Source organism: Condylostylus longicornis, unplaced genomic scaffold (assembly GCF_029603195.1).
Source record: "Condylostylus longicornis isolate FDR11 unplaced genomic scaffold, ASM2960319v2 ptg000033l, whole genome shotgun sequence".
Taxonomy (NCBI): Eukaryota; Metazoa; Arthropoda; class Insecta; order Diptera; family Dolichopodidae; genus Condylostylus; species Condylostylus longicornis.
In genome coordinates, this window is record NW_026578002.1 from 887,563 (window position 1) to 913,549 (window position 25,987).

At 25.4% G+C, this 25,987-nt stretch overlaps 1 protein-coding gene across 1 annotated transcript; it reads right to left on the reverse strand.

Annotated features, from left to right (window-relative positions):
* Positions 1 to 221: 221 nt before the first annotated feature.
* On the reverse strand, positions 222 to 18,440 carry LOC129608682 (cuticle protein 19.8). The gene is made up of 4 exons (XM_055520344.1): positions 18,308 to 18,440; positions 5,548 to 5,694; positions 510 to 702; positions 222 to 435 (listed from the first exon to the last, which is right to left on the reverse strand). Exons 1-4 carry the CDS (start codon positions 18,308 to 18,310, stop codon positions 347 to 349), a joined length of 432 nt encoding a protein of 143 aa, XP_055376319.1. The 5' UTR covers positions 18,311 to 18,440; the 3' UTR covers positions 222 to 346.
* Between the last annotated feature and the right edge of the window lie 7,547 nt (positions 18,441 to 25,987).

Here is a 25,987-nt window from a genome sequence, read left to right on the forward strand (position 1 = left end):
TAATCAAATTAAATACCCATAGTAGATTTGATTATGTTTTGCTTATATTGTAATTTTCTGGAATACTTACAATATTCGCCCTGTATATCGGCTTAAACTTATATATGAATTTCATTTGAAAATAATTTATATAAAAAAGTAAATAAGCCTTTATTTTATAACATTGACAATAAAACTTATTGGAATATGCGATTTACTAGAATTAAATATTATGAGTCTATTTCATTTATAGTATAATGCCAATCAAATAGTTTTTAATAACTTCATAATAAGAACAAAATATTTACTAATTAATAATTATAGTAAGGTAATACTTTTTATAGAAAATTATACTGAAACAATTGAATTAAATAATTGAGGCAACAGGATCTTTATGTTTATATGGTATTTTAGGTTGAGGTGCACCAGTATGAATTAATTGATGAAATCGACTATCTAAAATTATAAAATATGTAATTAAATTGTATTATAAATTATTAATTTTGAAAATATATTAAAACTTCTCATACTTTGTGTTCTAGTTCGAACTATTGCTCTAAATCCACTATCTCCATTCACTTCATAATGTACATTTCTAATGACACCGCCTGGTTCAACTAATCCATATTGCCCTTGCACGTGTTGTCCTTTTCGATCTTCCCAATGATCAAGTGATACCCCAGAATTCGGATGATCAATATAATAACGAAAAGAGTAGTTTACCTGTAAATTTAAAAAGTGTTTTAGAATTTTTAAAATTTTTGTATTATTTTTTAAGGAATATTTTTTTAAAATTGTTTGCTTCAATACACAATTATATAAGCTGTTATTTTGTGGCAGTAACACAAAACTGATTAAGTCAAATTTTGTTATCAAAGTAATTAAGTCAAATTAACTTTCCTTAAGATTAAAATCCACAAATGTTTGCATTTTGTTCATTATACAAAATCTACATTATTCCCAAATTAACATTTCTTTAAAATTAACCAGTGTTTTGAAATTATTGTAGTTTTTTATAAAAAAATAATTTGGTGAAATTTTTGGACCGACTTTTTCTCAAATTTAGAATTATTCAAATAATTTGACACTTGGAAATCTAAAAAAAATTGTCAAATATCACCAAATTCTTCTGGTTGTATTATGTTTGAATTGTAAAAATCAAATGCTGCAATATCTAGAATTTGTACTAAGCCGACCAAGTTAGATGCCTCGAAATTATGAATTCACATTTTCATAAAATTTTTGCAAAACTCTTGACCAGTATATTAACACCATAGCAATATCACTATCACACAATTATATCAATATCACATATGCCCGCAATGTATGTTGCGCACGTATCGCGCACACTTCCACACAGTATGATTTGTTTTGTTAATAAGACTGCAAACATTCTAATTCTATTTAAAATTTGTTTTACTTAATTAAGACGTAAATAATATAAGATTTAAATTTGATTTTTTTTTTTTGAAAATTAATTTGTCATTGTTAAATTATGACACATACGAATTTTGTAGTTTTAAAAGAATTTTTGAAGCATGGAAAATTATTTTTACACACATTCATACACATACAAAGTTTTATACTAATTTATATGCGTGGTTTGCTACAAAAAAAAAATAAATATTTTTTAAAAAAGTATAAAACAAAAATTTCAACGAGAAATCTCATTAATTCTTATTTTGACATTTCTAATTTGTTTATTTCAAATTTTCATTACTTCTTACTATTCACTACTTATTTGTCGGAAGTAAACATATTCACCTGTTTGGTTTATATAATACCATATTCTTAATACATGCATAGTTATTTTAGTGTATAAATATGAGACAGACAAGTTTTCATAATAAAAAAAAATTTATGAACCTTGAATTTTTGACTGAAGATTTCATTTATATAAGAAACAACGTGAACTTCATGTTTTCTTTATTATTTTTGTTTTTTTTTTGTATTTTATTTTCAAGTGTATTCAAATTAGATACACAGCGTCATTACAACTAAACAAAAAAAAAAATTACTATTATGCAAATTCAATTCTTAATTTTTCTTATAAAATTTTCACGATTCTTCTATCATTGAGCTGTTCTTAAAAATAAAACGATGAACTTTACATACATTAAGAATATTTTTATTATGTGGTAGTAGAAAAATATAGAGAAGTACAAAAATTAGAAAAATTTTATTCATGTGTATAATCTAGGATTAGAATAAGAGTGAACTATGAACTATCATGAATTTGCACACAATTGTTAAGTTTTCTAAATTTGAGAGATCCGAATTAAAATTTCGTATTGATTCATTCGGATTGATAAAATTCCGAATAAAGATTGGTCAAACTATTTGTCGTCTACCTTGTACTTTAACATTAACTTTATATAGTGTCTAAATTGCAGCATTCATCACTATATTGCAAATATGTCATGCCGAACTTATTATTAATTTAAAATGCGATATGGACGATATCGGTTCGTGTACGAGTACTTATTCAAATATTGTTATCGAGTCAAAAATTATTTGGGTCTTTTTTTACACAAACCTCATGTGAATATGTTGTTACCGAAATTTCGCACAAACGAATGTTTTTATTTACATACATATTTAAAAATTTTTGGGTATTATGTCAAAATTCTCAAATATTTTAAATGAACCATGACTAACCATACAGCTAACTAATTTTAAAAAATACTTCATCCACATGGCTCAAGATTTAAAAAAAAAAACAATAGATGTTATGAATTTGGAAGGCAGTTGCCATACGGCCAATTTTACCAACACTTATTAGAGTTCCGGTATTAATATTGTCACCCTATTGTAGGACGGACAACTTGTTCTATACTAAATTGAGTTTAATAATTTTGAATCAAAAACTACAAGACAAAAAAATCATTGTGTGACACAATTTTTAGATTTTCTCCGTTTAGACTTACGGCCTTAAACTCTACTTTCTTCTTTATATGGGCTTATCTAAGTTTTTTCATTTACTTAAAGTGTTCAAAATGGATTTATTTGAGTTTATTATAATGTTAAAACATGTAGAATTTTGAATTCACGAATAATATAATTATTTTAATTATATATCATATGTATGACAGTTATGTAACAAATGAGACCTAAAACTAAAAATATTATGATGATGACGAAATTTTGAATATAAAAATAATATAGAAAAAAGCTACCCAATTGATAATTAATTTATACTCAAGTAATTATTAATGTGGTTTGAAATACTTCAAAATCTGGTACTCGAAAACAAAAAAAAAATACTCCATTATTCTTTCTATTTAAATAGAGTTTTTTGCTTTTAGTACGTACTATGGTATGATGATGAGCAAATTTTGTTATACAATCTTTAATTATATCTTTTATATTTAAATAACATTCGTATGTCTTTGATGCTCTTTTGTAGTGATGGCATGTATTCAAAATTTGTGTTAATAATTGATAATTAAAATATTAATAAGAGATTATTTTTTTCTATAATAAATATTCTACACCACTAGAGCACTGAGAACTTTTGTAGTTTTAACAAGCAAAAAGTTGAATTTTGTAAAGATTTTAGGAGCATTGTTTATTTTATGTTTTAATTAGTTTTACAAGAATTTGTCTTGTTGTGCGAATTTGTCATGCATTTTTATGAATAAATATTGTCGGTTGTATAGAATAGGAAAATTTGTTTGGATAGTAATTTGTTTAGGTAATCATTTAATAAGAGCTTAATTTTTATATAAGTATATTTTTTTTCAAAAATCAGGGAAGCTTAAATTATTAATTATTAATTTAAATCATTATAATTGTGAAGAAGACAATAAATATTAATAATCTTGTTATTATAGGTTTGGTTCTGTTGAGTTTAAAAAACTTTTCCTTTCTTGAATCTCTAATTCTATTAAAGTACGGAAATGATTAATGATGTAATATTAACCGGATGGAGAAATTCACTTTTCTTTCAGCTTACGACGGGCTGTTGAATAATCAAAATTTATAACTTTAAATAATGACAGAAATTGTATAATCTAAAATTTTAAAAATATTTGTTGGAGTTCTAACACATCTAATATGTAAATTAGGGAGTAATTATCTAATTAAGCATAATATGCATTACTCCAATTAACTTATTACTTCGATGACTTTTTAAACAAATACTCAAAAAAAGGACAAACAGACAGACGTTGAAACAGCATGAAACCAACATAAACACATTCGGTTCAAAAGACATTTAAATGGGCTCTTTGTTTCTGGTGAGTAGGATTTAATCTGTACTACAATTCAGTGTGTCTTCTTTGTTATATTTGAAAATTACTAATTATGTGAAAATTCATTTTTCAAAATGGTTTGCTATAGGTCTATCAAACTTTCTTCTCTGATTTAAAAACAAAATGTCTACAAATAATTAAAAATGTATAAATAAAAAATCAAAGTGAAAAAAATTTAATAGTTTTATTATTAACACGTTTTTTTTTATTGCATAATTTAATTTAAGTGGGGTAAACAGCAGGTGCTTTGATAATTTTTATATAACTATATTATTCAATTTACACAACTAGAGATTAAAATACTATAATTGGATCCATTTACATTAATTTTTTAAAATAATGTCTTAATATTAATTTTACACAGTCTAAAAATCAAAAAGAAAAACAACAGACAATTATAACAATGTGCTATTATGTTACCGAATGCGAGCTCTCAACCGAGATGAATTTATTAAATATAATATTTGAGAAATTTGCAAGTTTTTAATTTAGCGTAAAATTAATATATGCGCTCTGTTATTTATTATTTGCTGTATACATCTGGCTATTGTGTACCTAATCTGAATATATTTACAGCTTTTGAAGTAAAAAAGAAAAAAAATAATAAATTGACCGGTGCCAAAACAATTTTACAGTTTCTATTTTTAGAAATTGCTCCCGCTGTGTACGTCTATTCTGTATACATATTTTGTCAAAATCAATTATTTTTTTATATAAAACATGATATAAAGTTATTTTGGATCATAAATTGAAATGCAAAATCTTTAAAACTTCTGATGAAAAATTTTGAGAAAAAAAATGTTATATGATTAATGAGCTTTTGTCAAAAAGAGAGGAAGTAATTTTTAAATAAAATACACATAGGAGTTATCTAATTGTTTTGATTCAAAACAAATTTCGCGATAAATTACTGTTAATATTGCGTTTATCTGAAATTTTTAAAATTTACAAGCGTAATCATAGATTAGTAATTTATTAATTGGTTTTATTACCAAGAAATTTTCACTGTACAAAGCCTAAATCGTTTTTTTTTTGTTCGAAAGATATGTTCTTTTCCGTTAATATCTATTTCATATTCTGGATTTAGCTTCAAACAGTGTCAAATCTTTGTAAATTGCAGACCAATGAACATAAATATGCATCTAGATCTGAACGAGGCCCCGTTGAACCTGGACTTGAGACGATGAGCGCTAGTGGAAATTGGCGAAGGCAGTAACGCTTCGAATATTATATTTTATTTGAAATTATGTTCTATGTTTGAGTCTCAAATATACAAATTATAAAAGTATTTTGAATGAAATTTAAATTATATTACCTTATCTTCTATGTGATTATTTTTGTAGTCTTGAAAAAATTCAACAAGTTGATTGGCAATAATACTTTTTACGAAAATATTTATTAAGCCGATAATCACAAGAAACCATTGCAGAAATTTTTTGAACATCATGTTGTGATCTTGTTCCTGAAACACACGAATAAAAAATATTTTAATTTCGTTTATATTGATTTTCTTTCATTAATATTAAGATATTACAATAAAATTAATCTATTTTAAATTAAATATTTCAATCACAAAATTCATTCCAACATCAGGTTGCAGTATAAACATATTCAATATCAAATCTACTTATATATGTTAACATAGTAAATTGAGCTCTAGATGGATTTATCATATAACGAATTGAGGGCGCGAATTGTTCCTATAACGATTCTAGTTGTAAACAATTAATAATTTCGTTTAATACGGCGTAAATTGATTTATCCTAACAGATGACCATTTGTATACAATTTGAAACATTTCTTGGAATTTTATTTTTTAAACTTTGAGATCAGAAAACTCGCAGTAAAAAATGTGGAATAAAATTTTTGCTCAATAATTATTAGATTTTTCCACATTTTAATATGAAAAATATTCTGTACTATCATGCAAGTAATTGTTACAAATTAGACATTTTTAAAAATTTAATTTGTCATTTATGATCGTATGCATTGTGCTAATAACTGGGTGATTTGAAAATTTATGACAAAATGAGTCTTGTTTTTTTTATGTTGATATCTGCAATAGCCAGCATAATATGAGTGATAGCATTTATTATAAATTAAAAACCAGCTTAAAAATTTTTCTACCATAAGTGTTAAAAAAAAAAAGAAAAAAATCAAATATTTAATATGATTTTGACACTTTAATTTCAGTAACGATTATTTTATTGTGATTCTATAAATGGATAATAGACAGCATTCTTTTATTTACAGTTAAGGTAAGGAATATTTTTCAGCCGTAGAAATTTTCACAATGCAAAATTTTGTTGCAACACTAATTAAATAATTTTGGGTATTCAGCTGTTTTTGAGTAAGGAATTGCTCCCGCAAAATATTCAGTTTCAAAAGTACTGCTAATCATGGAGAAGTGCAAAGTTTGTGGGTTTAGTTATTTTTGGTAATTGTACAACAAGATAGCGAACACAATATGTAGTAAGTCAATAACGGACAAAATATGTTCACTCAGAATGAGGAGCCTCACCTAATCGGGCAATCTAAAATCAATTACAAATCAGTTCATTATTAGCACTGACTAAGAACTCATACAAAATTTTAGTGTAATAAAACCAATTTTGACCATTACTTTAAGGAGCCAAAACTTTATTGTTTTCGTAACATATAACATATACGCAAATTTTAAGGCAAAAAAATACCGATTCTTCTGTTAACTTTAAAAATATTAAATTTGATAACACACTTTACTGTATTATTTTATATACAAAAATTACTGAGCCAAGTGTTTGTGTTAGAAGTTATGCAGGTACTAGATAGAAATTAAAAATAAAATTCAACTCGATTCCTAAATGTATAAGTACAGGTTTTATTGGAAAATAAGTTATAAATCTAGTTTTCTTCTGGTTAGTAATCTTTGATAACTCCAGTACAAATATTTTGTATACAATTTTCCGTACGCGTATATTATAACAGTATAGTGTTTTTGTCGCAAATATCTTGCAGAATTAATTAGAATTCCTCAACTAGAAATTATTTATGGTATTTTTAATAATTTTTTATTTTTATTTTTTTAATTTTTAATAAAAATTTTATTAGTTATATATAAATGCTATAATTTAATGGTAATGCTCATTTTACTACACTTATATAAATATGTAAATGTTATACATGTACCTATCGTTGTGAATGTATACATAATTTAAAGTGCGAATTGATGTGTAAAAATTATATGGAATATTTTAATATAGAAGTGAAAAAAAATTTTCTTTAGATTGCAAAATGAAAATTTATTTGGACAAATTTTTATAATTTGTTTTTTATTTTGGGCAAGACTGCTTTTGAGTAAACACTTTGTGTTCTTGTAAAATTGCATGACTATTAGATGAGAAATGAAATGAAGAATGTGTCAATTTTCTGGCATTCTCTAGAGAAATGTTAATATAACAACATAATATTACCATAAAATTATTTAAATTATTTTATAAAATTTTACATTTCACTTTCGAAGTAAATTTATAAATTAGTTTTAGAATTCAATGCCTCGACAACATTCTAAAATTTAAAATTAATTAGAAATTTATAGTACGTCAAGCATAGATCAATTTATCAAATTAAGAGTTAAATTTTAACAAATTTCGTTACTGTGTTGTTGAATAAGAGAAAGAGTTACTCTTAATTTGACTTTAACCCGTGGCGCCCGAAGATGCGGTTCGGTTGTGGTCGTAATTGTCGGCTTCAAATGTGGTTTTTCTCGAAAGTCTCCGTTTTGTTTAGAAAACATTCCTATGCTTATTGCTTGTGTTAACGTGCTGAAAAGACTTTTTATTATTATGTTTCTAGGAAGACTTGGAAAAAACTACGAATACCGTATATCGCTTATTTAAATATAAATTGTTGTTTCTTATTTATCATTGATTTAACAAATAATTCTAAAGTTATGATTTTAAACAATTACTTCTCATCTTATTAAATTATAGTCTTAAGTAACTTTCTCTAATTTTCACGTAATTTTCACATAATTTCGAGCATCATAAAATATTGAAAAAAATTTAAAAGTGACAACAACAATAATAACAACAAAAACAGCTCTTATAACCTGTCTGCGTATTTAAAATAATGTATAATGCATACATATGTGCAAGTGTACGTAAACAGAAATTTATATGTACACCTTCTTTATACAAATATTTTCGTTGAAATTAAGAATGTAAGAGTGTGTAATGCACCGGCTGTAATTTCATACCATATTGACTGTATAGCGCAACTTAGTTTGTTTTCTTTTTTAAATGACAAATTATTGTGTAATATTGTGTAAAATACATACCTCTATATACTTGTGATTATTTACTTCGTTTTATGGATACTATTTTTAGTAAAAGTGCTTATAATAGATATTACAAAGTTGTTTTAAAGTTTTAATTTAAATTAAAACGAATTCCGTTGTGCACATTATTTACCGTTGAGTTTCTAATACACTGTATATTTTTTAATATAGAGAGGTTTGGGTGTGTGTTTTGAGTTATTTTATATACGTGAGCAGAACATCTCACTATTGAATATTGAGCACGAATCGTCGTCCTCCTATATGTCATGATTAAATTTGCAATTCTTCCTTAACTTTTCTTCTTTTGTCACCTCTAGATAGAGTAGACATTTTGTTCGTTTCTTTTTGCCTAGTCTCGATTTGTTTCGTTCTCACATAACCTCTTTCTTTAACATTATGTCAACGATGTTCTCTAATTTTACAATTTCTACTGATGGTTTCGACTTTACACTTGACAAGAGAATGAAAGACAACAGGCACTCTTCGTAACATATAGATTGAGTTAAAATCCTACTGTTTATCTATTTCTGTAATCGTTACTTTAACTTTAACTTTTGGTTGTCTTGTCTTTATTATCGCTTGCTTTAATGTCTTTGCTTTATTATTGGGATTATGTTAGCGATTAGTTCGCTGAAATCTTCTTCGAGTTTTGTCGATGCGTTATATAATTTCCTCAATATTAGATTAATTTCCTTATTGAAAGTCTTTGTTCACTCCTCCACCGAAAATCGTGCATCCCGGCAAAACAATTATTTATAAAACATAAGATATTTTGCCATATAACCTTTTGACAAATTGCAAATTCAAGAATAACGCAAGAACTATATGGCAACTTTTACAATACATGAATTTTAACACTTTTATATTGGGGACCAAACAAATAAATCTTATTCTGGAAAGATTATTTGTATTTAAATTCAGATAAGTAGTTGATATTATTGAACCTTATCAATTCAAACTTTCTTATTGTTTTTTTTCGTCTTGTTCTTGGTCTTGTGCTTGCATGCTTCAATAATAATTCTGCACTATATGCCCATTCTATTAAAAGAGAACAGGAATATACGTATCTTATATAGCATCATTAAAATTAATTCTACTTTGCATTTCTTTTAAAAAGTCTATTATAAAATGTAAAGGGAATTACAAAAAAAAAAAAGTTCAAAATTTGTCAAGAAAACAAAAATGCTGTTTAGCATGTCTGTATCTATTGCAGTCTATGTGCAATGTTGTACAAATTTTATGTGTATGCGTTGGGTACTGCTATTTATATGATGTTGCTCCACTAGTTTACTATATATTGTCCACAATCTCTAAATATCTATGAAATAGTTTAAAGAAATAGAGTAAAACTATTCAAAAACTGGCCATTTTAGTTATGTTATTTAACCACAGTTACATACACACACATCTTAGCAGTATGTTCATTTACCCATCTCTGTATACGAACCATTTTGTGTCTTTTCAAATATTTAATTTGCAGTTTTCTATAATTCTTTTTTTAAATCATAACGTAACAATTTGTGAATGTTTGCAAAGAAAAAGCATTCATGAATTTCAATATGTGCAGTATAATATACGTACATAATTATGTACATAAATATACGCATACAAAATTTCTGGTTCCTCTTTTCCTACAACCGGATTTTCTTTTTTCATATTATTGCGTTGTGTATTTTGTTTTTGTTAAAATTCAAGATTATCAACCTCAAATAAATAATATAAACGGGCTATAGTTAGTATATGACAAGTTGGAAAATTGTAATTATATAGCAATCTTGCTTAGGAAAAACTATTGTAAGTGAATATTCACCATGTTGCCTGGATCGGAATAAATGAATATGATAAAGTGAACTGCATTTGATTAGCAATTTGACTGATTAAATATGCCGGTAAGTGGATTTTAATTGAATATATAGGTAATTGTGTAAAGTTTTTCTCAAACGTGATATTGTATTTTTCCGTACAAAATGTATTGAAATTGGTTTCTATTGCCGCATTAAAAACAAAGTTCATTTTCTTCAAATAAATCATAAAAAAAATAATTCAATTGAATTCATTTCAATATCCATTTCATAGTTTCAAGTTGCGTTTTCATTTTACTTTGATTTTAATACAGAAATAAACAATACAATTTGCTACAATGGATTAAGGAAGATTTCATTTTCATTACATAAAAATAGTGCGGTAAATCGAAATCTACTTGTAGAATAAAATATTTTCTTATTGTATATTGACTATATAACAGAGGTTGTGCATAAAACTTTCAACCCTGATTCCGACTGCTACGTTTTTTTGAAATTTCATACGACATTCTGATTTCAATTCTAATACTGTTATAGTCCTTTTAAATAAATAGATTTTTTAAATTACCGATTTTAATCTCCGACAGTTTAAAAACTTTGCAAATCTAATTGTAATTTCTCGGAACTTTTAGACCAAACGGAATATATAGCACTATAAGAATTGTATTTATTTTTGTGTGGTGAACCTTGGATTCTGCAGCAAAATATTTCTTGTATTTTTTAAGGGTAGAGTACTCTTTTATAATATTAATGTCTTTATATCTAACAAGTCCCAATACTCAATTTTTTTTACGAAATGTTACGAATTTTTGGCCTCGTTGTTGGTTTTTTCTTTAAATGCCACTGATCGTGTCATATTTTTTATTATTTTTTTCTTTTTTTTTACGTAAAAAAGAGATTAATATTTTAAAAAATCTCAGGATATTATACACATTTTTTAAAAAGCTTCCCATTTAAATTCTATTGCACGAAAAAGAAAGAAAGGTAGGAGGAAAGAAAAAATGAAAAAAATTTCAAATTCATATTTCAGTATGGTTTCAAATGTTAATGAGGAAGGATGTATGATTTTTTATGCACATTTTGTATTTCCCAATAAGGTAAGTTGAGTAGTGTCGGCTAACAAAAATGTTATTAAAAGTAATATAGGTTGACACATTTCAACAATTTGAATTATCTCATTTCGATTATTCATACGTTACTTATAAAATTGTTTCAAATAATTTCAGTTAGTTTTTAAATTATTAAAAATAAATATGTATGTACCTACTTCCAATAAATTTTTTTTTAAATAATTATTTTAAAACTATTTCAAACATGTTATATTGAGTGCTTCAAAATTTTTGCTGTGCTCTTTTTTCATATTTTATTAGCAGGTAAACAAGAGCAATCTATTTATAAAATGTCCCTGCATGTGTATGTATGACCTATCTTAATTCTAAACGGAAAGAATTTTAAAATACCTGAACAAAAATTTTAAAATACCTGTTATTTTACAGTGGGAATTTTCGAGTCTTTTGGTAAAATACCATTTATTTCAAAAATAGAAAAATATTCAAATCCGGTCATAAAAATATATGATTGTTTTTTCCAAACATTTTAAATATTTTTTTTTCTTAGGTAATTGATATAAATGATAGTAAGTTTTTAATATTTTTTCAAATAAAAATAGAGGTAAAATTTTGAAGTTTATATAAAATTTGTATTTAACAAATAATATTTGATTGTATTTTAGATATTATTTTCTAATTCCCTCTTCAAATTTTTTCTTTACTATGTATTTATATCAATATTTAAGAATTATCTTTCATTAATTATATTTTCAACTTGACACCACAGGTACTTCCCATATCTTGCGTTAACTTACCCTATGAGAAAAAAAAGCTGTTCACTTAAAAATAATGAAATGCTTTCAGTAACAAATAAAACGTTGAAGGCGAAGGTTGTGTTTGTTGTTTTTCCGCTTTTTTTTAAATTTTAAAATAATTATCAATGAAAATATTAATACATTTTTTTGATTTTTCAAATATATGTTCTAAATTTTACCTGCTTTATAATAAGTGTGAATTTATTTTAATATTTCTTCTCAAAAAATAGCCACTTCGATTTAAAAAAGGCCATATAAAATAAGGTGTGCTTTCAAGTTTCTCTCTGAGCATTGGGACTTGTTAGATATAAAGACATTAATAATATGCTTGAAAAGGTATTGAAGAGTTGTAATATTTTCGCTCGCATAAAGCTTTCGGAAATAGGTCTCGCTTTACCACAAATACCGAAAAAGCTCCTTGAAAATATCTGGAGAAGGAAATTGAATATTGTTTTGCGTGCGTGCTTCTTATTCGAACTATACCCAATAAAGCTTGCTATTTCGCTAGTTTTTCAATTGTCTCCGAGAATTGCAGAACAAAACTTTTTAATAAAAATATTTTTACAATAAGTTTTTGTACAGTTTCTTATTAATATAAAATAATTCAATGAAAACCATTAATTTTTATATTAAAATAAAATGTATATTTAATTTTATGATAGCAATCTTACAGAAGTGGGCGGAATATTTGGATTAAATTGATTTTTTTTCCATATCGAATACCTTTTTCCATAAATACAAGAAAATATTAATTTAAATCAGCTAATCAACGTCAAATTAATTTATGTATTCTTTTTTTTATAAATCTATAATTAAATACATATTATGTACATATATGTATGTCTTTATATCTAAGGTTTTTGTGATTTTTAATAATATATACAAAAATTAAAGAATTGATTGATGTGATTTACAGCTGTCATATTTAATATTCACACATGTGAGTAGTGATATAAAATTTTAAAAAAATAAAAAGGTAACATAATAAAAACATATTTATTAAATACCTAATTTTAAAATATGAAAAAAAAAAATACTAATTTCTATTTATATTAGACACCATACGAAATCAATTTGAATGTTATTTAACACACCTTCAAAATACCGTGCATTATTATTAAAATTATTTGCAATTGTTTAACTATTTGCATATATACAGTATGATTTATCCCAATATGATTTCAGTAAGATCACATTATTGCAAATCATCGCAGTGGGTACACAATATTCAATTGTGAAGAGTCAATTTCAAAGAACTATATGAAAAAACAATGCAGATTTTTTTTTTGTTTCCATATAACAAAACAAAACCAAAATAAAAAAAAAAATTCTATGTCAGCTTCACTGTCAAGATATTACAACCTTCCATCTGATGACATAAAACATGAACTCACTCAGGTTATTATGAAGGTCAACGTAAGTAATTCAACAACAACAACAACAAAAACAATACTGTAAAATAATGACACTTTATTAAGACAAACATTTTATGTCTACGTTCTGCGGTTGTTTATCAGCTTTTTTTTTAAATGATGTTTCTGTTGTCTTATACACTTAGTTGGTGTTATTACTATTATCATTTTATTATAAATGTACGTACATACTTACATTATATACATACATATGTACATAAAAAATATTATAATTATTTTGTATAGTCTTTGATTTTGGCATTTATTTGTTTACCATTATTTTGGTTTTCATGAAAAAGCAAAATGTCATATTTTTTTTTTTTGTATTCCACTATTATAATAATTATGAATGTAAAAATTGTATGATTTTGTAAACAAAAGTTACTTGAAGAAGAATACTTCGAATTTTAAATAATTTTTAGAATTAATGGTTTTTGAATATTTTAGTGTACATGAATAATTCGTTGACATTTTAAAATTAATTAAACTACTTTGCTCTAATAAAGCACTATAATTTCGCACATCAATATAACTGCACTTATTGTTGGATTAGGTGTGTTCCATTTAAGGGTAAATGACACTCCCAACAAATTGCATATTATACCATGCGTTAAATGCACATATAACATTTCTGAACTATACCAGGTTGTATTTTGAAGAAGTTACACATATTTATGTATGTTTACAAGCGTCCCCCTTTTTTAATTCATTCAGATTGCTCCTCTACACTTTGAAATCAGTTGTTTAAATTTAGAAAAATTTCGGTCCAGCCGCAAATCTTTGCATTTTTTCAAAACAATCGGCAATACTCTTCTTCACAATGTTATCATTTGTTTTACTTGTTTATGGTATTGTGGTTGAAATTAATTTTAGAAAATATTTTTTAAAGTTTATTTTTAAAATCTTTACATTAATTCTCTACATGTATATTTTTTTACGTAATTAATAAAAAATAAAAGAATAATTTTAATAAAAATTGAATTTAATTTCAATTTATTTTTTCTTTTTTTTCAATAAAACCCAATTTCATTCATATTCCTTATGCCACTTTATTAAAACACGTAAGGAAGCAAATTGGAGCAAATGAAAAATTTTCCTTATTTTAACAAGTTTGGATGCATTTTTATTAACCTGTTTTATAAATACTCGAAAACAAGAAATTAAAAAAAAGTATTTAAAAAGAAATTAATCTGTAATTAACAGCTTACATTTTTAACTATTTTAAGCATTTAAAGAAAATGCAAACCGTATATTACTTGAAAACATAAAGTACCCCAAATATTGTACAGATTTGTTAAACTAGTTTAAAATACAAGATGATTAAAACAAAATTTCAAAAGTAAATTTTCCAGTTTGGAAGGCGTTTAATTAGTTAGACAAAATATTATACTTATACATAATCTAGTCAATATGTTAGTATGTCGGTATAAGCTAGTTGAAAGAAAATGATGTTGCATCATTTATATTTTCATATTGCGCTAATAGGATAATCACGCACTTATCAATACTCACTTAGAAATTTAATGTATTTGGGAATTGTAATATTAAGAAAAAAAATTTATCTAGTATTCTACTTTGAAACTTTTGGAGTTTTTAATTTAATCATAAATTCTTTACAACAAATTTATATTTTATACGTCGTATATGACAAATTACAAAAAAAGCGGTTTGCATATTCTGCATTTTCGAATAAAGAAATTTATTTAAGGAATAAAATTTTTAAAAACTAAATTTCACTACATTTCCTAAAAGAGATTTTAATGTAAAATTTAAGATGTTTAATTTCGCCGGTTAACATTCCGTTTAAGAGTTCCACTAGTATGGCTGGTATCTTGATAGAAAGCTTGGAAAATTGGAAACCTATTTTGAGGAAAATTTCGAAAAGCTGAAATATTACATCATACTGAAAAATACCGTTATCTTAAAGAGAAACGGAAAAATTTCCAAAAATTCAGTTTTTGAACGAATGTGGTATTGGTGAAAGTAAAAGTGCTGCGAAGTTCGTTGTATATGCTTTTTGGATAGCCTATTAAATTTTCAACGCATCTCTAAAAGTAGCCACAGTTATACGCTAGTTTCGATAAAGTCAGAAAAAAATTTTTTTTTTTTTAACTCGTAACTCTTAAAAAACAGTTTCCTACCTACTGTGGTACACTTAAAGATTTACACGTTTGTATATGTTAACACACCACTGTATAAAACACCTTTAAAGAAACAAATTTTTGCCCCACTGAAAATTGTAAGCCCACACAGTATAAATAAATTTGCGCGGACAACCTTTTCGAGACACAACTCAACTAATAATTCACAATCTATGTTTAAAACTCACATATATAAAGTGTATAGTGTGTTGGATTATTGTATATCATTTCACCATAAGGGTCTGTTACTATTTAATATATTAGTTTTGAAATTCCTATTCGTCAGCCAACAATTACGGCAAATTTAAAATGAGCAATCAATTAAACTGCAAACTAACTAACTAACAATTTCGTTCTTCCTAGTGCAAGTAGGACTGCTTTTTCTTAAAAGAATGCGCATAATTTTTAAATGTACAAATTACTTTTAGCATTTCTACAAATTCAGACTCTCAGTTAAAATTCTTTAAACCTGCAAACTATAGTAATAATAGTGAAGATTTAAATTGTTTTTTGATATTGAAGGAAATTCAAGTCATTCTAAAATTATTTTAATATCAGGGCTCAGACTCTAATCCAGAAAAGTCAATGCAAAGGTTTACAAATAGTAAAATTTTTAAAGAACCAAAATATTGGTATGGCATTTTATGCTTCTTATAAAATACTATCATACTTTGCTTGAATTGTGATACTCTTGAAATTCTTGGTTTGTTTTTGAAGATTAACTTGATATTTTTTCTTTACTCACGATTCATAATCGAAAAAAAAACTTAATCACGCGAAACTTAATACGGTACATACTATTTAAACATATTTCATAAAAATACAATGAGATTAAAAAAAAAACGACTAAAACAAAACTGAGATCAAGCATCACGTGGAAACTAAGAGTTAACAAATTTTTGCTTTATATAAAGAACTTGTAAATATGCATACGAGTATGTTGTGCACCTACAATCATATATGCCGAAGTACGATATATGAAATTAGAAATCATTTGTTATTTGATGTCATCATTACCGTTTTATTGTTTAAATGAAAAACGTGATTGTTTTTGTATGATGTGAAATTGCAAATCTTGTGTCGGTATAATATAGAAACAATGAATAATATTGGATAGACTCTCAAAAGATTGGGGTATACTTTAATGCGCGGTAACATTTAATTTTGTATTATAGAATATTGTATTTGAAAATAAAGGAACAATATTTCAAATACACGTGCCCTTTTCTCAATTAAACATTTATTTTTAAAAGTAAAGTAGATTTTTTTTTTTTTGCAATGCGATATAACGATTATTGGCTATAGGATATTGTTCATTCAAAGTATTTGAGAAGACTAAAAACATGTGCGATTTCAAAATGAGGTTTAAGGAAGTTGTGTGCTATCAGAACAAAAAAACAAATTTTCATTTACCAATTTTTGCATTTCAATTTTGTTCTCTTTGTATTTAATTATTGTGTTTGATTTGCTTAGGACATTACTTTCAATGGTAGTATGGTACTTTAACAAATTAGGCAATTTTATATAAAATCTCAGAATATATTTTGCATTTAAATGATATTTTCTTTGTTTTTCAAAAAATAATTTATGATTTTTTTTTAAATTTCATATTGGTTGCATGTTTTGATGCCATAATTTAAAAATGAATCAGTTAAAGAAACATAATAAGTGATATAAAAATATAACATGGTAAATTGATGCAACTTGAATAACAATACTTGAAAGATTTTTTCTCTTTCGATACTATATTTATATGCAGTTTAATGCAAAATAATTCTGCGGCTCAATAGTCGCCAAAGTAATGTATGTATAACAATGCAAGATTAACTAAACCTAAAATAAAGTTGGAAAACTTATAATTATTTCCGAAGATCGAAAGGAAGGTGAGGAAAAAAAATCTCCAAAGACTTCTTTGGAGATTTTCTTCGACATTGCTTAAATCCTTCGTGATACCAATTCAAGGTCATTCTAATTGATACTACCACGCATCATACTCATACTCACACTTTCAATTCGTTCAAAAATGTATATTTACATACATATATGTACATACATATAGAAATACATAGTTTTGATTAGGTTTATAATGTTACGATTTTAAAAAATGCTTCCAAATTGCATAAATTTCAAAAATTTAAACTGCTATAAATGAATTAGGGACCTTTTAGTAGAAGCAGGTGGCAGGAATCGAAACCACATTACAATTTTATTGAACTTTCTCTTTCGGTTGGTATATTTTTGGCGCCACCTTTTAAGTTAAAAATAAATTTGGGCTTCCTAAATCGCAATAATACTGAATGGTTTGATCACTTACGTGTTTTTTACATCAAAAAGAAAACTTACACAAATCTTCTATTGCATTTCATATTGTTTTTCTTTAAAATTAACATATTTGATTGAAAATTATTTTCGTTTACTTTGTTCATTGATCAACACTCAAAAATGTCGGCTTTGAATTTGGTAATTGTTATTTAATTTTATCACGCTTATCAATTCACAATATTAATAATAGTAGAAATAGTTTAATATTTTACTTACCATACGACCACACGTTGGTTACGTTTATCAAAGTTGTCCGATTATATTATGAATTTATTCCAAGAATTTAGATGAAATCAATAAATTTTAATAAATTTTAAATCAATAAACTTTGGACCTTGACAATATTCGGATTCCTTTTTTCTTTTTTTAACTAGAAATGTAACTATTACTTTTTTTCAAGTCTTTATTGAATTCCTGGAATTATTTTAAATTATTTTCAAAAATTAAATGAATTTTTTTTAAGTCACGATTTATTTATTATTATTATAACCAAATTTACAATGAGGGCAATTGAAATTTTTCTTTTTTTATGAAAAGTAACAACCAACCAATAACTTTTTTTTTTGTAATTCAAGTCATTTGAAATTATTACTATTATTTTACAGCTTTTATTGCTATTGCATTTTGTATAAAACAATATTAGAGCATTCACAATGAGAAATGACTTTAGCCGATGTTGTGATGATTTTTGTATTTAAATCTGTCAGACTGATTGACATTTGTCACTTTTAATGCTTTATTATTAATTTTAGTTTACTGTTTTTTTTTTTAATATTTAGTTATACAATTTTTATTTTCTTTTTGTAATACAAACACTAACAAAAAATTTAAAAAAAATAAAAATAAATTAGAATTTTTTGTAAAAAACAAAAAAAAAAAAATATGGAACAGTTAAAACAACAACGAACCAACCGTGTTGTAGATGACTCTTAACGTTAATAACAAAAGATAATTTTATAAATTTCAACTAACTGTAAAACTATAACATAATAAAATAAAAATGAAAAAAAAAAAAACCGTTAGACGCAAGAATCAAACGAGAAAAATTAATAAAATGAAAAAGAAGATGAACAAAAACGAAAACAGTTTTGCCGCTCTACTCTGCTTCAAACTGTTCCAATTTTTTTTTTTTTTGTAGGTATTTTTTTAACTTCTATTTTTAATTAAAATTTCGTGATCCTTTCAATTTTGTGAATTGTACACGAATAATTTTTTGTTCAGATTTATCACATTTTACGATGATTACTCAGGGCTAACAACCTGACGAGTGGGAAGATGGTTTTTTTCCTCTTCGTTTGTTTTTAGATGCTATTTCTGTTTTTGTTTATTTATCATAAAGCGGCGACACGTCTTAATTTTTTTTTCTTGTATTCTTTTAATATCACTATACATAACAACATAACCACAGATACAACATACTTACATTCATACATTTTGTATTTATTTTATTTTTTTTTTAAAATATGAAATTTTATTTTTATTCTTTTCACTTCATTTTTGTTTTAAATAATTGTATTGTGTACGTTTTCCTTTAAGTATACATTCACGTACATATTAACGTGTACTACGTGTACATAATATTATGTATTTTATGTGTACATATGTATATACATGTGTATAATTTTTATTGTTGTATTGAAATAATTTCAAATTGAACAAAATTTACACAATAATTATTTATAATATATACGAATTGTTGTCAAAAAAAAAACTATCGTCGCGTACAACGACGTTCATCTTTGTAACGCTTTAAGAAAAATAGAAAAGAATTGTTAACATTCACTCTTTAAAATCCGCAAAAAGAATTATTGGTTGGGTACAATATAGAAAACGATCGGTAAATAAATGAAACGAAAATGATCGTCTAACTGTTAAAAAAAAAGAATTGTGAATTAAACGATTTTCAATATGTAATATTGTTTTTTGATCAAACTCTTAAAGAAACAAAAAACACTTTTAAATTTAAATGTATTGGTTATACATAAATGTTAAGTGAGGAAATTGTGAATATTGTTTTTATATTTTTTCCAACATTTTCGCTAATATTGTTCATAAAAACGATAAGAAGCCGGAATTTAGTTACTTTCATTTCATGTACTGTGCAACTAAATTACTAAAATTACATTTACCACGTATTTGAGTATTCAAAAAATAATGTAACCATAATGATAACATTCAGTTGTATTAAATTTTAAATAGAAGTCCGAAATTTCATGGCTGCGAAATTTTAAATACAAAATCTTCATAAATATTTTATTTTGTTTAAATATCATTTTTTTCCATTTCCATCCCTTCACAAGTTATCGCATCTCGACATTTGTAGAATTACAATTTTCGGTACCTTAAATTTCAAGCTTTTCCAAACTTCTATAACAGTGAAAACGTAATTGTGAATGCCACTTTAACAATTAAGCAGTTGCAAAACTAAAAGTTGTATGTCTTCCCAAGCCATAAATAAAATTTAATTTAGAAAAAAACTCCGAATTTTGAAATTTTTACAAGAAATGCAATTTTCTTATTAAAATATTTTTTTTTAACTAAATGTGCATATTATTTTAATTAAATAATTTTACTTTTGTAAAATTAAAATCGCAAGTTATTTTCCTACAAGCCCATCCTTAAATGATGACGCTATTGAATAGAATAACGGAACTAAATATCTAAAATCCGTTCCACATAAAATATTAGTTACTAATTATAGAAAACATAAATAAAAATATGCAATCTAAAATTAAAAAAAAAAAAACTATTATTAAAATAAAACAAGCATATTGGAACAAAAAAAATATTCAAACTTTACATGCTCGCATATTAAAATAAAATTGTACTTTCAAAGTCTAAGCCTAAAGTCTGAAAGCAATGCGGGTTTTCTGATTATTTTTTAACTTTTATTATTCTATATTATGTACTCGACTTGTACATTTCTATTGAGTTTGAATACAAACAAGCGATCTATTGGAGTATAAGAAGTGTTTATTATTATAGATGAGCTTTTATTCTGCAGTAAAGAAAAAAATTTCAAGACTCCTATTGTATTGTTGTTGTTGTTATTATTGAAGATGTGATTTCATGCCACAATTCAAGAACAACATAATAAAACAAGTGAAGAAATACTTTATGTTAATTTATTTAAACATATTATATTTACTTATAAATACATACATTCATCAGATATGCACATTATGCACAAACAAGCATCAAGGTATAACGTAAATAAACGTGAATATGGTAAGTAAAATAGTTTTATTGCCGAGTTTTCATTTTTAATATTACAAATATTATTTTTTATTTTTAGAAATTAAAATTTAGATAGGAGAATATAGAAAAAAAATTATTATAATAAAATTGTGCAAAATATATTTTAATAAAAATGTAGAATAACTTGGAGCAATATTTTTTTTTTTAAATGACAAAAAAAGAAAATTTATAACAAAAAAGAAAAGTAGAAAAAAATAAATCTGCAAAGAACTATTTATAGATGTTTCATGAGCGGCGTTTCTATATATTTTTACTTTAGTTTATGATTAATAAACATGTAAGCATACATAGGTATTTTGGATGTTATGAAAACTAATTAAATATGCCAGTAAATTACACCTTGAATTCGTATACGTACACTAAATCGAAAAGCAAATTTTTAATAAACTTTAGGAGAATTTAAGTTTTAATGGCCTTATTCTAATTAATATAACAAAACTGTGTATATATGAGAACATTAAGAGTATGGAAGATTTTGTAAACGGTTCATAAGAAAACGATGCATTCAAATATAAAATTGGTCAATATTAGGCAATATACATAAAAAATTTTTAACGAACCAATATTGAAATTTCTATTAACTCTTATAAATTGTGTTTCGAAAATTGTTTCAACATGTAAGGTTATGCAGATTTTCAGTAAATGAAAGGATTTGCTACTTTAAGTAATGTGACGAATGTCTCTTTGCTTACCATACATAACATATTCCAAATGTTCTAAAATTCTTTTCACTGACAATAAGGGAGAGTTTTCAGACCAAAATGAATTTCTTCATGGTAGAGAATCATGAATAAACCTAAAGGAGATGTCATAGCATAGAATTTAATATTTTTGATTTTGATATTATGACCAGGCTACCAGAATGTTATAACAATATTAAAAATATTTTTCATTTACATTGTGTATGGGAAAGATAAGAAAATTTATAAAATAACATTGTATGAGTATCTAATATTAAATCCATTCGAATAATACTAGTCTTTGCTAAAAAGAACATTCTGAATCTGAAAATTTAATATCAGTGTTAAAGATTATAAAAATATGATTTAGTCTTCTGTGTTCTAGTGATTTTACTTTATTTTAATGGTTTATAAAGATTTTATTAAAATATTTTAATTTTTTTTTATTTTTAAAATATTTTCTGTTAGCGCTTTTGTGAAACAGATACTCGTATGTAGGTAAGTATACAGAAGGTATAAGAAGAAAAAATGAAATTCTTTTCAATATTTACATCTTGGCTTTATTGTTTTACAGTGTAAATTATCATAGATGCTAAATAACCATGAATTATACAATACGAATGTATATTAAGTGTGTCTGCATTTATCAAGGCCATAAAAATGCCGGATTTCTGAATGTTAAAACAAAATAAAAATTAACATTCTTGCACATAAGAATTTATTTTTTAGTAAAACTTTACTTATATAAACATGATTTTCATTCATACATTTTAATTTGATTTTCAATCTCTATCATTTAGAATAATTTTTTTTGTGTTCTATTACAATCCTTTCGAAAAAACATGGCCCTATTACTGCTGAAAAACAATGCTGACTAAGCCGAACATAGGACATTTACCCAAAAATTATTCAACACCCTATACAATTAGGTTAGGTAATTATGTAACTATTGTGTTACAATATTGATTATTATTAAAAGACAATAATCAAACGTTAAAAAAAGAGGGTCAAACTAATGAAGTTTGGTTAGCCTTCCTTCTTGTTATACTTAGTGTTGTGATTCAGAATATATCTAATCGTTGAATAAGTATAGCCTCGGTTGACATAAACGATTGAATTGAAAAACGTCAGAGTTTAGAATAGAATGCGAGATATTCAAGTTAATGCAGTGAATCTTCTTTTCTAATCGCAATTATATATTGGCAATTTAATAAATTCTTAATTGTTTTTTCTTGAATTAATTTGTAATGTAACATGATCCTGTTCAATTTTCAATCTTGACTTAATTACCTGACAATTATTGAATTTTTTTCCATATTGTTAAATCGGATTTCATAATATTTGTAATTAAAACGTTCCACGAACATTATAGTTTAAAGACAAAAACACAAAAAAATTCAAGAGATGAAAAATATAATTGCTGCGTTTTTTTCATACTTTTGAAAGTAAAAATACAAGAATTAAAAATATCATGTTTTGTTATTTAACGTTTATTTTATTATAATTGCATTCAGTTCTAAAATAAAAACAAAAAAAAAAGCACAATTGCTACAAATTATATTTAAAATTTTTATTATGTCAAATTCGAGTAGATCATAAATACATATATGTATGAAACTTGTTTATGTTCTACACACTGCAATAAACCCAATTCTTTACGAAGGAAACAAAAAATATTTTATAGCGTCTTTCAAAATTTGAAAGTAAAGTGTTTATTCGCCGAACTCTGTCCTCCGGGCGTTTTCTGTCTAAAAATTCTATAATTTGTAGGATAAAAAGATGAAATTTCATACACAAACAGATCTTCGAAGAACTAATCATTAAAATAACAAAATGGCTATTGAAATTAACCTTTTCCTTAAAAACGTTCTTTATTTCATCGGTTCTCTGTTAGGCAGCACGCTATAGAAGGGAACTGTTAAGATTTTGTCAGCTTTTACGGAATTGTTTGTTTTGTTGGAGCAACCTTCTTTTTTTCATTTTCTTGCTGAAGGGAAAGGAGGAGGAAAAAACTCACCCGCCTCATAAAGTTAGGAAAATTAAAATTTTGTCTTCTTCTTTTTCCAAAGCTGCTTGTTTTTTTTTCTCTTAATTGCCCGTCCAATTCAAACATTATGTCAATGGATCTTCTCTTAATTTTTGTTCTCACCTCGAAGGTATGCAATATTTTTTTATTACATAGTATAATTTTAATATATGAATGAAAAAAATTGAAGTATAATTCATTTAACAAAAAACAATTTTTTTTACTTGTTCAAAGGAAAAGTGCTACTTTACAAACTATTTTTTTTATCCAGATTTATTTACAAACCATTTTATATAGCAAATGAGAATCACGCATAACAGTTTGCTGTTGTTTTTGTTTTTGTCGCGGTTTTTCTTTGAATCGTAAAAATTGGTAAATTGAAATGAACCGAAGTATTAAACGATATTTCACATGCATGCATTCACTACAGCAATTATAAAATAACATCTCTCATCTTCTTCATCTGTTGCAACCAGTTTAGTTAATGTTATTTTTTATTGTGATTTTTAGTTTTTTTCTTTATAATAACTGGTGCAATTTAATGATGGTTAAAAATTGTTTAAAGAATAAATGTTGGTACATAAATAATAACTAAATTTTAAATGAATTCGCATTCTCTTCTCTAAATAATAATAAAATTGGCATTATGCGAAGCCTTGAAAAATCCACACTTATATAGCACTTGTATGTGTAATGCTATATGTTTATTTGGTATTTTGATTTTTTGAAAAGTAAACGAAGACGAGTTAAAAACGGGAGCAAACTGAATTGATATGAGAATTCAAAGTATTTTATGATTTACACTATATTGGTAGCTATAATTGTTATGTTTATTCTATGTTGTTAAAAATTTGTAATCAATATGGTGATGCTTTCAATAAATAAAAAAAAATTAAAATTTTTTCAGCTTCTTGGACAATTAAACTTTTAATTTTAACATAAAGTGAATCTTGAATTTAAAGAGTCATTTTCATAAATTCAAACGAATAAATCTAGAAATTTGTAAAAATTTGGTTTCTACCTAAGTGTTTGCTTTTATTTAACTTAATAAAGTAGTTCTGTATTTATAGTGTGAAAGTTACAGTTTCCACATGTGAAACAATTGTTGTCAATATGCTCACCTTTTTTAATTGTAAATGCCAAGCCGAGACAAGGCTTATGGTTGATGTGATTTAAATCGGCTGAAAAGAGTTGAAATTATATTTTGCTAGTAACAGAGTAAAAACGGCTGGCAATAATCTGAAAACTAAAGTTCAACATGCAGTGCGAATTGCATTTTTAAATTATTAGAACGTATGAAAAAAAAACAATAAATTTTGGAGATTTCAACAATAAGTTTAAGTGCGACGCCAAAATAAGCTAGATCCTTTATTAAAATTTTTGGGAAAAATTATTATAACTTTAACTAATTTACCTTTTTAAAAAATTTAGTTTTTCTTTTTTAAAAAATTTTCCATTTTTTGCCAAGGTAGGGGGTCGAGCAAAATTTTAAAAAAATTTCGATTTTTTGCCAAAGTAGGGGGTCGTGCAAAATTTTAAAAAATTTTCGATTTTTTGCCAAGGTAGGGGGTCGTGCAAAATTTTAAAAAATTTTCAATTTTTTGCCAAGGTAGGAGGTCGTGCAAAATTTTAAAAAATTTTCAATTTTTTGCCAAGGTAGGGGGTCGTGCAAAATTTTAAAAAATTTTCGATTTTTGCCAAGGTAGGAGGTCCCGCAAAATTTTAAAAAATTTTCGATTTTTGCCAAGGTAGGGGGTCGTGCAAAATTTTAAAAAATTTTCAATTTTTTGCCAAGGTAGGGGGTCGTGCAAAGTTTTAAAAAATTTTCGATTTTTTGCCAAGGTAGGGGGTCGAGCAAAATTTTAAAAAAATTTCGATTTTTTGCCAAGGTAGGGGGTCGTGCAAAATTTTAAAAAATTTTCGATATTTTGC

Excerpts from the sequence above, each read along its gene's own strand:
- LOC129608682 (XM_055520344.1), bottom strand. Across the intron at positions 703-5,547 it reads ATAATCACATAGAAGATAAG|GTAAACTACTCTTTTCGTTA; the intron begins GTAATATAATTT and ends TTAAATTTACAG. Across the intron at positions 436-509 it reads AGTTCGAACTAGAACACAAA|ATAGTCGATTTCATCAATTA; the intron begins GTATGAGAAGTT and ends TTATAATTTTAG.